The sequence below is a fragment of the Diabrotica virgifera genome, chromosome 7, assembly GCF_917563875.1.
Source record: "Diabrotica virgifera virgifera chromosome 7, PGI_DIABVI_V3a".
Classification (NCBI taxonomy): Eukaryota; Metazoa; Arthropoda; class Insecta; order Coleoptera; family Chrysomelidae; genus Diabrotica; species Diabrotica virgifera.
The window spans coordinates 80,915,987-80,929,512 of record NC_065449.1 but is presented as its reverse complement, the minus strand read 5'-3'; the positions used below and the strand labels follow the sequence as shown (position 1 = coordinate 80,929,512).

The following is a 13,526-nucleotide window of genomic DNA, read 5'->3' as shown; positions in this document are numbered from 1 at the left end:
TTATAATGCTCAAAAATTAATCGATCTAGATTTCAATGCATATTTTTATTATAATAAATTCTCGTATCAACGTTCCGCGTGAAGTTAGGCGTGTTGATGACAGTTGCGATTTTGGGGACTGGGGACGACGAACGACGACGACCAAGGTCCCATAGGTTGTATGTATGGAGACCTACACAGAGGAGAGGATGTTGATGACAGTTGCGATTTTGGGGACTGGGGACGACGAACGACGACGACCAAGATCCCATAGGTTGTATGTATGGAGACCTACACAGAGGAGAGGAATCGAGATAGGACGACCTTGAAATTTTTGTACACAATTTTGCCTGTTTGCTTGGTTTCTCGCTAGGGCGGCGGTGGCGTAGAAATAGATGCTACTTTTGCATTGGAGTGAATGTGAAAATTTCGAAAATAATTAATTATTCGTAGTTAATATAAGATTATTGGTTTTGGTGGTTAATATTATTTAAATATGAGTGCCAAGAAAGCTTACACTAAAAGAACTTGCTTCGTACCGGGATTTATATCGAGTTATCGTTCCGATAAAAAATTCAAAAGGGAACTTAACGAAGTTAATAAAGACTTTTTATAAAGATTTGTCTTTATGTTATTTATAACGTTCGTGGATTAAACCTATTCGTTTGTATGTTATTTCCTTCGGTGTAAATAAAATTTGTGCCTATTATTGGTTTTTATTTTAACCTGAAAATTATAGTGATAATAGTAGGACGATCTTGAAAGTTTTTCTGTCGAAACAATGCATTTTTTGAGACAAAATATTTCACAAAAATTAACATTAATTTTATAAAAGTCAGACTATCGTCTGCGTAGTTTATAGACATATATTTTTATTAACTAAATTTAAACATCTGATAGGTAAGCTTTCAGAATATAGATAAATGAAGTATTCAAAAAAAAGCAGTTTAAATTTTGATAAAAAGAATAATTAAAAAAAATTGATCAATAAACTTCAAATTATTTAAATAACTTTTTAAACTTTTTAAAAACAATTACGTACAGTTAAGTCAATTTTTTCAACTAACAAACTTTTTGATATCAGTTACAAAGATATTAAAAAATTAATTTGCAGTTGAAATACCATTGGTATATAAATGTGGCAGTTAGATAATGTGACAAAATATTTCCGCTTCAAAATAAGCTGTCCTACATATTAAAGTAATGACAAATTTAAATTTGATGTCACATCTCCATCTACAATGGTATATAAAGAATACACTTTTTACCACACGTCGATATGTTATAAGGTTAAAATAATTTATTTTTGGCATAAAACATATTCAGCTACAATCCACCAATAAATTAATGTCTAATTACGCTAAAAACAAAAATAAAATGAGTTAAATATTAAATAAGTCCATAAGAGCTAATGTATTTGTAGCACCTATTCGAACACTTGCGCCTCTAGCGGCGATTGCTGAAAGTTGAATTAGAGGTTGAAAAGTTAGCCCACAAACGATGCATTGCGTTTCCACTCCTTCTCATAGGGATTACGAACACTCGATACGAATCGTATTCACCATGTTTTACCATAAGACGCTATGGTAAAACATGGCGGATACGATTCGTATCGAGTGTTCGTAATCCCACCTCAGGGTCTCCATAGTTGTATGGTAACTTTGACATTGGCAAATGAAATATTGTCATCGTGACGTCACCCAGACGATCAATTTTACGAATTGTTTGTAAACATAATAGGATACGTGGTTTGGAGGCTATATTTTGTTATTAAATATCGTTAGTGTTTTAATTTGTGTTTATATCTTAAGATATAATGTATCTATAGATATTATTAAGTGTTTTTAGTATAATAACTTTAACCGAAAACTCTTTTACAAGTGTTAAGATACATTTTAATGTGGTTGTATTAAGTACCTACTTACTTTACTGGATTTTCTTTCTGCTGTATTGTATAGTAAAGGACATTCGTGTATAGAGACATTACAGTTCTGTAATGTCTCTTGCGGTTCTTCACATCAAGTTTACATCATCTGTGTAGGTTACAATCTGCTTAGACTTATTGAACAATATATCTAATTAAGTCTATAGATAATAGATCTATTATATGTAATTGTTTCATATAAAATTATAACCAATATTGCAGCCATCTGAAGATCGTTTGAATAAACTAAATGAATATATAAAATGGGCAAAATTCCCTTTATTGCGCTGAAATTGTATTTTTTTTATAATTTACTGTTAATGTAAAATTTCACAGGTACCTATTGAATGGAATCATAATGTTTTAATAGTTTTAGATATTATAATCCAGTACCTAACGTAATCAGATGCTCTTATGTTAAACTTAAGGGAAAAACTACTAATTTTGATACATAAATCTTTAGTTGAATCTCTTTTTCACCATGGTTTACATGTTAGGAGGAATTTACAATAATGTACTACATGCAGTATCCCCGATTCAAAATTATTATATACCTACTCAAAATCATTTAAAAAAGTAAATTGTATTCAACCCATTATTAATATACCTAGGATATTTGAATGATTTAGTCCCATATATACACAAGAAAGAATCTCCTTCTGCTTTAATTAAGTAGTAATGCTATTCTACTGCATATATTTAATTGGATTATATTCTATGATTTTTGTAACTCTACAGGTATCTACCACATTTTTTAACGAATATATGAAATAAATAGTTATTAAAAATCCAAACGTATTTTTTTTAAATATACACATTTTCAATACATTCCTACTTTCCGAGTTCATTTCAATGAGTGAAGTGAATGAATTTGAATGCAGCATTCTGGGTGACGTCACTCCCGCCATTAGATTCTCGACGCTGATTGGTGGAAAGTTACCATGCAACCTGGACGACAACCATCCCTTTTTTCCAATTTTTTAGGTTAAATTGGGGTAAATAAACATAAATAAAAATACAAAAAAAATGGAAGTAAAAAGACAAGTTCCTGAGAAAAGCTGTAAGGTAGAAACAGATAATAATGAGGTGAATCTATTAGATACCTTTAAAGTTGAGGATAAAGAAGAACCAAAAACAGAAATTATATACATGTATGATACATTTGATTATTTAGACAAGGAAATCCTCATAAAGGCTGAAATAGAAAAAGATGACCTTAGCTTTTCTCCATTTGAGGAAAAACAAAGTCAAAAAGGTAAGTAAATAACGAATTAAATGTTTGTAATGGTAAAGTTAAATCCTGTTCGCATACAATTATACAAGAATATAAAGAAAATAAAGACGACTTTACTAAGTAACAAGACATTTACTCAACACAGACACGACACTATCTGATTGCAAAATCAACTGTACCATGTTAATGGCCATTAGTTGTCCAGGCATTTACACATTGTGTGCGGATGTCTAAAGACTTATACTTGAACGGACAAAAAAACACATTAAAATTGTGTATAATTAATAACATACATATGTGACGTCCACACATTGGTGAAGGCATCATGTGGCTCACATGTATGCCATCCGCACGGAAAGCTAAATAAAAAAAATCCTATTGTAAGGATACGATATGACAGGGTGAGGCGCTCTTAATGGTGTACTACTTTCTAAAATAATGTCTGGACTTCCGAGGTAAACTGCACTATGTCATTTCTAGCAACTTATGTAGCGTGTGTTTGCAACACAACAAGTTTAGAGCACTTAGGATGTTAATTCCTACCCACTTATGGTATTCTTAATGTCTTTTGGTAGGAATATTACCATTTTTTTTATTAAAATAGGGCCCGTTTTTGATGTCGTCAATTGACGACATTGTGACTAACTGGTTGGAAACTAATGAAGTGTTACATATACTTTTGAAACTAAACGGTAGGATAAAAATACATTTATTTGCTTAAAAACATGATTTAATGATTATTTATTTTATTTATCAACGGGCAATCACCCAATTAAAATACAGTATAAACATTAATCACAGGAGATTTATAACGTAACCTAAAGTAAATTTAAAAATTTTAATCATACAAACTAGGAACATTAAATAAATAACAAACATTAACAAAAAATGTACAGAACAACAGAACACAAGGATATCAAGTTATCACACACAGTTTTTAAGCTGAGCTTTAAATTCATTTGGAAAACTATAACAATATAAACCCTCCGAATATTGGTTAGCAAACCTAGGTGTTCTGTACATGAAGGAGTTGTGTCCGTAGTTAGTGCGATGGGGTCTAACGTAAAAAGGTTGATTTAGCCTCGTTTGTCTACTGGGAACATGGAGGCTAATTTTCTTCAATAGTTGAGGACCAAAATTATTGGAGTGTAGTATATTATAAAACATTTTGAGATCCTTATGCATGGGTCTGATTTGGAGAGAGGTTATGTTGAGAGACTTTTCTATATTAGAATAGTTAATTTCATCAACCCTCTGGTTTTGTTTAAATGCAACAAATCTTAAGAACTTGTGCTGAACTCTCTCAATAGCTGGAATATGGGTGTTATAGTGTGGAGACCAAACACATGAACAGTAATCTAGGTGAGGTCTCACAAGTGAACAATACAATACTTTTATGGATGGGATACTTAGAAAGTCTTTTTGCACAACGTTTGATAAACCCTAAAAGTTGAAGTGATTTTGAGACAATAGATGAGATATGGGGGATGTAGGATAAGCTGGAATCGAGCACAACACCTAGGTCTTTTATCTGAGATACAGAGCCTAAAGGACAATCCTTAATAGTATAGATATGATTTGTAGGCAGTGGCGTAGCGTAGTGGGGGCGGCAGGGGCGCTCCGCCCCAGGCGGCACTTTTTAGGGGGCAGCAAAACTTAACAATCAATAATAAAAATATTTCGGACCAATTGAAAGGAGCACGGAATTTTTTATTACTTTTGTAATTTGTAATTTGAATGATATTTTGTAGCGACTGGCAACAACGTCTATACTGGCTTATGGAAAAACGTTTATACGATCCTGTAGGTACTTCGTGAACATTTTGTAAGGTCTAATATATGTGGCAAAATTTCAATTACTTATATATCACCACAAATACAAAACGAATTTATTGCCGTTTTGAGAAATAATGTTCGCCAACATATCATCGGTCAAATAAAAAAGTATTATCCAATTATATTCAACAGCACTCCAGATCTTTCTCATAAAGATCAAACGAGTCAGGTATTAAGATACGTAGTAGTTGAAAATCAGGAAGTAAAAGTAATGGAATCTTTTATAGATTTCATTAAAACTAAAGACAAAACTGCTGAAGGAATTTCAAAGATGATTTTGAACAAGATTCAAGCTGATGGCCTAGATATGAGCAATTGTAGAGGCCAAGCATATGATAATGCTGCTGTTATGGCTGGAAAGGATTCAGAAGTTCAGCAAATAATTCAAGAAATAAACCCTAAAGCTGAATTCGTACCTTTCTCAAATCATTCGTTAAACCTAGTTTGTTTACACGCTGCCTCAGTTGAGGTGGATTCAGTGACTTTTTTCGGCACTTTAGAACGTTGCTATTCTTTTTTTCCTCATCGACACATCATTGGGAAGTTCTGATAGCAGCTACAGGTAAAAGCTTCTTAAAAAGGGTTCAAGACACGCGGTGGAGTGCAAGAAACGATGCCGTAAATGTGACATGGCATCATTACAAAGACATTCTCATCACTTTGGAAAAACTGATGTGAAAGCAGGTGAAAAACTGACGCAGGTGAAAGCTTAAACACTAGGTCAGATGCAGGTGCTTTACTAGTTTCGATGCAGTCATTTTCCTTTCTTTGTTTTTGGGTCTGTGACAACCGGTGCTACATGAAGTAAATGATGCACAAAATATTTACACACAAGAGGACTTGACATAAGATAACAAGAAAGCATATTTTTAATGACGGAACTAGAGATGCTAACTTGTCTTGTAAAAATGAGTTGAGACAAAACTGTTTTCTTCGTTAAATAGAATTATATAAATTCGTGAGTGTGTTCAACAACTACAAAATTTAACGGATAAGTTTGCTTATCTAACGCCGGCTATATTATTAGATCCAGACAATACTGAATGTAATCTAGACTACGCATCTGACGAAATTGACGAGCAGGATTTTAAGCTGGAAAGACTTCGACTGCAGACTTTCGTTACTTCTAGAGGCAACGAAAATAAATTGATTAATGCAGACTAATTTGAATTATTTAAAATTGTTAAATCCAAGCTGGAAAATACTCTGCCCAATATTTTAATAATGTTGCCCAATATTTTTCACAGTTAATATAAGCAATGTCAGCTGTGAGAGAAGTTTTTGAAAATTGAGATTGATTAAAAATTATTTAAGATCGACAATGAGTACTCTAAGACTAACTAATTTGGCTATTTTGTCCATTGAGCAAGAGGTATGTGATGCGGTAGACATTCTTGACGGTGCAATAAAAGACTTTGCTCTTAAAAAAGTTGAAATATAAATTTTTAATTGAAGACGGAAGTTTTGTTTTTTTTTTTTAATTCTAAATAGGTACTCATATTACTTTGCAATAAAAATAAAAATATAACATTATAGTCTCGTTCTAGTTATAAATAAAAATTGGTTTTATTTAATCTTGTCGATCGTCAAGGTGTACCTAATCTTAAGTGATAACTACCTAAGTTATATCAATGTATCTAATTGGTTAAAGTAAAAGAATTTTTGTATTAAGGTATTATAGGTAATAAACGTGATTGTAAAACTTAGATAAACTTTTTTATTTAAAATCTAACTTGTATAATGCAAAATAATGATGACTGTTCTCGCCAAAAATTTCTCTATAATAATTAATGTATGTAATACATTAAGTTAAAATACTTAAACAAGAGGGCTGCAAAATTGTCTTCCGCCTCGGGCAGCCGACACTCACGCTACGCCACTGTTTGTAGGAGTTCTATTTCGACCTAAAACCATTAAGTGACACTTTTTAACATTAAGTTCCATTCCGTTGCTATCACACCAATAGCTCAACCCATCCAAGTCAGATTGTAATTTTTGATAGTCACCATAATTCTCGATTTTCAAATATAATTTTAAATCGTCAGCAAACATTAGGAAAAAAGCAAAGTGGAAACATGAGGCAATATCATTAACATAGATATTGAATAGAAGGGGTCCAAGATGTGACCCTTGTGGCACTCCTGAAGGTACCTTAATTTCAAACGATTGAAAACCCTGAACACATACTATTTGTATTCTTTCAGATAGGTATGATAACAACCATTCTAAAAGTTCACCCTGGATACCCAGACCCCTCAACTTATTGATTCAAATCTTGTGATTTACCCGGTCAAACGTCTTTGTAAAGTCTGTGTATACAGCATGAACCTGGAAGCCACCTTCTAGAGATTCCACAAGGAAGTCAGTAAATGTCAATAAATTAAGTTCAGTGGAGCGGCTAGAGAGAAATCCAAATTACTGGTCGATAAAACAGCATTTTAAACTTGCTGACAAATAGTCACAAACAAGACTCTCAAAAACTTTGGGAATACAACTCAGAATGCTAATCGGACGATAATTGTTCACTTGATACTCATCTCCAGATTTTAGTATTGGGGTAATAAAGCTAGTTTTCCAGTAGGCTGGGAACATCCCGGTCTTTAATGACAGGTTAAAAATGTGAAAAAGAGGTCTAGAAAGTAAAAAGCTTAAGTGTTTAAGAAAAGAAGGTGGAAGACCATCTGGACCTGGCCCGTTGTTGCTATCCAAAATGGAAAGTTTTTCATATATAGATGAAATAGAAATGCCAAATTGAGATATAGTAAATTGTGATAAGTTGATGTCACCAGAATCTAAAATATTATCCTGCAAAACACAATCTCTATCACTATAAGTTTTTGAAAAGTATTCAGCAAACAAATTAACAATTTCTGTACCACTAGAACCAGTGATATTATTATAGTGTACAACTGATGGTATTAGGTATATTATAAGCGATTAAACAAAATTATGGTTTATGGAATTGTAAAAAACAATTTTTGATTTTTTGTCAAACATAGATGTACTTTACATTTTTGACAAAACATATCAGAAACCAGGGCTTCTATAGATGTATCTGCTGACTGTACAGTTACGTCATTAAAATTGTCAGCAATATCTGCACTATGTTCATTACTTACTTATTATATTGTCTACATTGTTTTGTCCAAGAATATCTAAAAGTAAAAAGTCTAAGCAAGTGAAAATAAGATTAAAGAAAAGGAGGAACAAAAATATTACCATCTATATTGCTTTCATTCTTCCTCCTGTTCATTGTCATCATTGAAATATTCTACATAAGACATCTTGTCAACAATCGCCACCAATTCTTCATAGGAAAGAGGCCTAAAGCCTAAATCTCTTTATTTGACTCATTTTTAGATCTAAAAATAACCATGAAAATGTGTATTACTCAAGTCGTTGAGTCACGTTTGCCTCAAATGAGGACATATAATTTTAAAAAAATTATCTGACATATGTAAATTTTGAAGTGTACTTACTATTTAATTTTATTATTTGCACATAGAAGCTTCCAATATATAATATTTGAAAAAAACACAATTTATATCAGTTTTAGAAGGGTAAAAAATATAATAATTTGAGTAGGGTCGATAGCTTTCATAAACCGTTTGAATATAAACAGAGTAACTGCTTACTAAACCACATTCAAATAGCAAATTCCCAACTATAAACAAACGCATGTGTTACTATTCGACCTCTCATTCGTCAAGAGGCTGTTAATGTAATTTGTTGCTCTAAACGAGGCGGATTCTCATTTTACAGGTCCAAACTGGTCATTCTGCAAATTAAAATTGTGGGAAGCGTGTTGGTTTTTAAGATACACTTCAGGACGACCCTGTTTAGCTTCCATGCGCGTTTGTTTACTGTTGGGAATATGTAAAGTGAATGGACTTTAGTTCAACTGAAATTTAACAGATTGTATTACGAGTCGTAAATCTAATTAAGATTGGATGTTGTGATATCGACACCTGATATGAAAAACATTGTAACTCACTTTTGCTTAGTTTACATGAGAGCGATTTAAAGAAATTTCCACAGCATTTTATTTTTTTACTGCGTCAGCTTATATTTTTTGTAATGTTCTTAATCCTTATAACTTTTTCTCAGCTTTTGACTTTAACGTATCACATTGTTGTTAACATTACTGGTCCTGATTTAGGTCGAGTTACAATACCACTTTTTTAAGAATTTTAGGTGAAGATCATTGTAAGTGGTATATACAATGATATTTCAACAAAGTAAGTGTCTTTGATTACGTCCATATAAATGGTAACTAATGAATAAATATCAAAATAAAGATATTATTATTAGTTTGTTATTGATTTTACTTAAAACGTGATTTTTTACTCAAACAAGTATCTAAAAATTCACATATCACAAATTATACATATTAACAAGAAGTAAATAAAATACTATCTATTAGATTTATTTACTACAAAATAAACATTTACAAATTATAACACAGTTTATATTATTTGATTTGTGTAGAAGATTCAAATAAAAACTGCAATATTGCTTGGGAATAGCTTTACTAGAGCACAAAGCAACAATATCTTTATATTTTTAAGTTGTTATGGGAAGTAATCCATTCTATACTATAAAGGAATTTGAAGTTCCCATAAATCTTGTATAATTTTATTCACGGATTTGGTAGACCTTTTGCTCAATTTTGGTTTGTATTCTAGGTTTCTAAATGATAATTGCTCAGAAATAAAATTGTACTGAAAATTGAGAATAGGTGGTTGTTCTTTACATATTTTTATACATATATTAAAAACATATAATTTATCTATGTCTAAATCCCAATTCGGTATTTTGTTTAACATTGATTTAAAATCCTAGGATTTTAAATTTAAATTTTACATTTTAACTGAGGTCTTTTAAATCGTATCTATCGTTTTGCTGTGAATTTTCCTGTCTACAGCATTTGCTCTGTTCTTATTTATGGCGATCACGCACATCTCCAGATATACACCCTTCACCTTATGACTATGATTTTTTTTAATGGCGTTTTCTTACAAACTTGGAGTCGCTGTTGTTAGGGGAGCAAAGTATGCTAAATGTGCAGTCACTCGAGCGTTATGGGGACCTATTGGGTTGTGAAGAGTAGGTCCTAAAACCAAGAAAAGTTAAGTAAAGTTTTCCATTTTAGTGGGCGCTTGCCATTTTTTAATTTAATTTTCCATTTCCTTCAATCGTTTTTCCGATTATAACGCCATCTATCCATAATTCGAAAAAATGTTTCGAATAAAAGATACTTATTTTTACGTAAGGAATCCAAATCTGCAATAAAAAATGGAAGCTCCTATTTAAGATTTTAAAGTAACCCCCCCCCCTCTGTGGGGGATCGTGTTTGGTGCCATTCGATAGATTTTTCAAAAATATTGAATAAGTGTATTTTACAGTTTTTCGATCTGATGTTCACTTCGCGAAATATCGCGGGATTCGTATTTAAAATAATAAATTTACCCCCAACCTCACTCCGTGGGAAGTAGTGTTTGGTATCACTCGATAGATTTTTAAAAAATATTGAGCACATATTTTTTAGTTTTTCGATCTGTCATTCATTTCGCGAAATATTCGCTTTTTTCTTGTGAAACTTTGGGACTCACCCATTTCCTTGCGCCCGGCTCAAATCGTCAGATTTTTGAAGTATACACTCTTTTGCAGGTATTTAATTTGCCATATCTTAATCTGACAATTTCGAGTTCTTTTAAGGATAGATTTTTTTTTCGTGTCCCCCTTAACGAACTCCCCTGTGTTAAGAGCCAATAGAGCCAATAGTAGAGGTACATCTGCAGGGTACCAGGTTTCTCCCCATATAATAATGTGACGCGCTCGAGTAACTGCAAAAATCCCTGCTTGGGCTCCCCTACCATGTCGATGTTCTGCTAATTGCAAATTATATTCATATGTCCAGTTTCTTCTGGACTCCTTTAACTTTGCAACCTTTCTCTCTTGTCTGAGAACATAACTACATAAATATTCGCTCTTTTGCCATGATTAGCTATTACCCAAAAATTATTAATACTCCATTAAAATGTTACATTTTTTAAGCCGTACCTTGCATTTCTTAGTGGAGTCAATTTTATTCCTTTAATGTGTAGGGGGGATCAGTAGAAGCTTAAGTTCAAGTTTTTGGGCTCGCCACCTTTGTCCCCCGGCCGCCATCTTGAAAATGGTGTGCAAAGGGGTTTCGCGCTATATCTCGTAAACTACCAACCCTACCGAAAAAATAATTAAACATAAAATGTAGCAAATTAAATTTTCTACAATTTTATTTCTATTACTTTTTATCGTCAAGTGACCAACAAAAAAGATATAAACAAAAATATGTAACAACTTTTTAACAAGATTCCTTTTGGAGGTTATAACTTTTTTTCAGTTCATTTTAAAATAAAATAACATTATAGCAATTTTGTATAGGGTTTTTCAGCGAACAATTTGCACTATAAAATTGTTTAATTCTATTTATTTATATAGGTGTTATAGCGCTCCAAACTTGACCAGATACTCGAAGGCTCATAGAGATATAATAAAAACAAAAGTTAGGCTTACTTTTCTATTATTTTTTATTCATACAATTTATTATGATTTTAACATTCCTATGCTATTATTAATCTGTTTTTGACCTTTCTCCCCACTATAAAACTTATAACCCGAAGCATACATAGAAACGGCCCAAGAAGTTGTTGGACAAATTCGCCGGTTCAGAAGAAGAATGACGCAACCGCATATTGCAAAATTCTTAAGAAGAGCAAAAAACGAATTTTTGTTATCAAAATCATAAAGTATGATCAAAATTAGCCATTCACCACACCGTGGTCAGGATCTCGAGATATAAGCGTTTTTTGGGGTGTGCCGCTTGTTTATGAAGTAACATAACTTTTTTTCCTATTGTATATTTTGACTTAAAATTTTCCAAAAAACTTCTTTATGAATTATATTTTATTGTTGTGTTGGTTAAAATTATAAACTAAAAAGTTTGTCACTCAACTTTTTTAAGTAAACATGAAACTAACGAAATATGATGACAAAATGTTTTAAAACTAACAACTCCTTTTTTAATGCGTTTAAATATTTAGGACAAATCCCATTGTTATCTACATACTTCAGAGATTAAACAGTAAAATTTTCAAAAGGAAATATTTACAGCGACCAAAGATACAGCGAGGTAAGTTTGAAAAATCATCAAAATTTATTTTCGGCATTTTTGTATATAATTTGATTTTTGAACATGTTCCACCAAATCTAGATAAAAATAAACATCATATTCGGATTCAGCGACCTCGAAAACATAAAAATAGACCAAAATTGATCATTCACCTTAAATTTGATTTTCGTAGTCGGCATAAAGATTGCTGCCGCTCTACTAATATACATATAATATTATAATATTATAATATTATAATATGTATAATAATATACAGCGTGTCTACTTGAGTTGGAAACATATGGGAAACTTTTTTATTATTAATTTTACGAAAAAAAGTTATTCTTTATAAAAAGTTCTGCATGCCCCAAAACCTAAGATTCAATTATCAGATATCAAATTTTCTCAATATTATACGAGGTATGTCAAAAAATATGAATTTCGGCTAAGGGTAAAGTACCTTTATTTCTCTCAATATCGAAAATTCTTATGAGGAAAAAGTTGTTTGGAATTAAAAACTAAGATGAAATATGCAATTACATGCTTCTTATTGAAAAAAAATATTTTTCTCAAATTTATGGATACCCAACATCGTTTTTAATTATTACAAATATCATAACTCGTTTATTATTCATTTTACGAAAAAAAGTTATTCTTCATAAAAAACTTTGCATGGTCTAAAATCTAAGACACAACCATGATATATCAACTTTTATTAATTTTATACGAGGTGTGTCAAAAAATATGAAATTCGCTCAATATTATAGCACCTTTATATTTCACAGTATTTCAATTAGAAGGATGTAATTGCATATTGACACAGTTTTTAATTCTAAACAACTTTTTTAATAACCGTTTTCAATATTGTGAAAAATAAAGGTACTTTACTATTGAGTGAAATTCATATTTTTTGACATAACTCGTATAAAATTAATAAAATGTCATATCTGTTGGTTGAATCTTCGGTCTTAGGACATACAGAGATTTTTATAAAGAATACCTTTTTTTCGTAAAAGTAATAATAAAAGAGTTATCGTATGTGTAATGAATAAAAACGAAGTTAGTATCAATAATGTTGTTCTGAAGCTATTTTCTTGTGGCATTTTTACAATTTTAACTATTTAGAATGGGAAATAAGCCACAATATTATTAAAAAATGATTTTTATTAACGTTTCGACGCCCAAATCGGGTGCCGTTGTCAAAATACAAAATACTACTAACATAAACAAAAATGTTGCTTAGTAAAAAAATTCTTCTAATAATTTATTTAATTTGACTCATTTATATCGGCAATTCAGATACATATGATACATTTTAAAGTAGAAGACTTTAAAATGATATTGCCAATATTTATGAGTTGCGTTCCTGGGACGACTTTACTGAAAGATAGTTCATTCGA

At 31.4% G+C, this 13,526-nt stretch overlaps 1 protein-coding gene across 1 annotated transcript in view; it reads left to right on the top strand.

Annotated features, from left to right (window-relative positions):
- Positions 1–2,830: 2,830 nt before the first annotated feature.
- Positions 2,831–13,526, top strand: part of LOC126888195 (uncharacterized) — a 31,911-nt gene continuing 21,215 nt past the window's right edge. Inside the window, exon 1 of the mRNA XM_050656248.1 lies at positions 2,831–3,158. Coding sequence (XP_050512205.1) covers positions 2,930–3,158 — 229 coding nt within the window. The 5' untranslated portion in view covers positions 2,831–2,929. The remainder of the gene's footprint in view (positions 3,159–13,526) is intronic.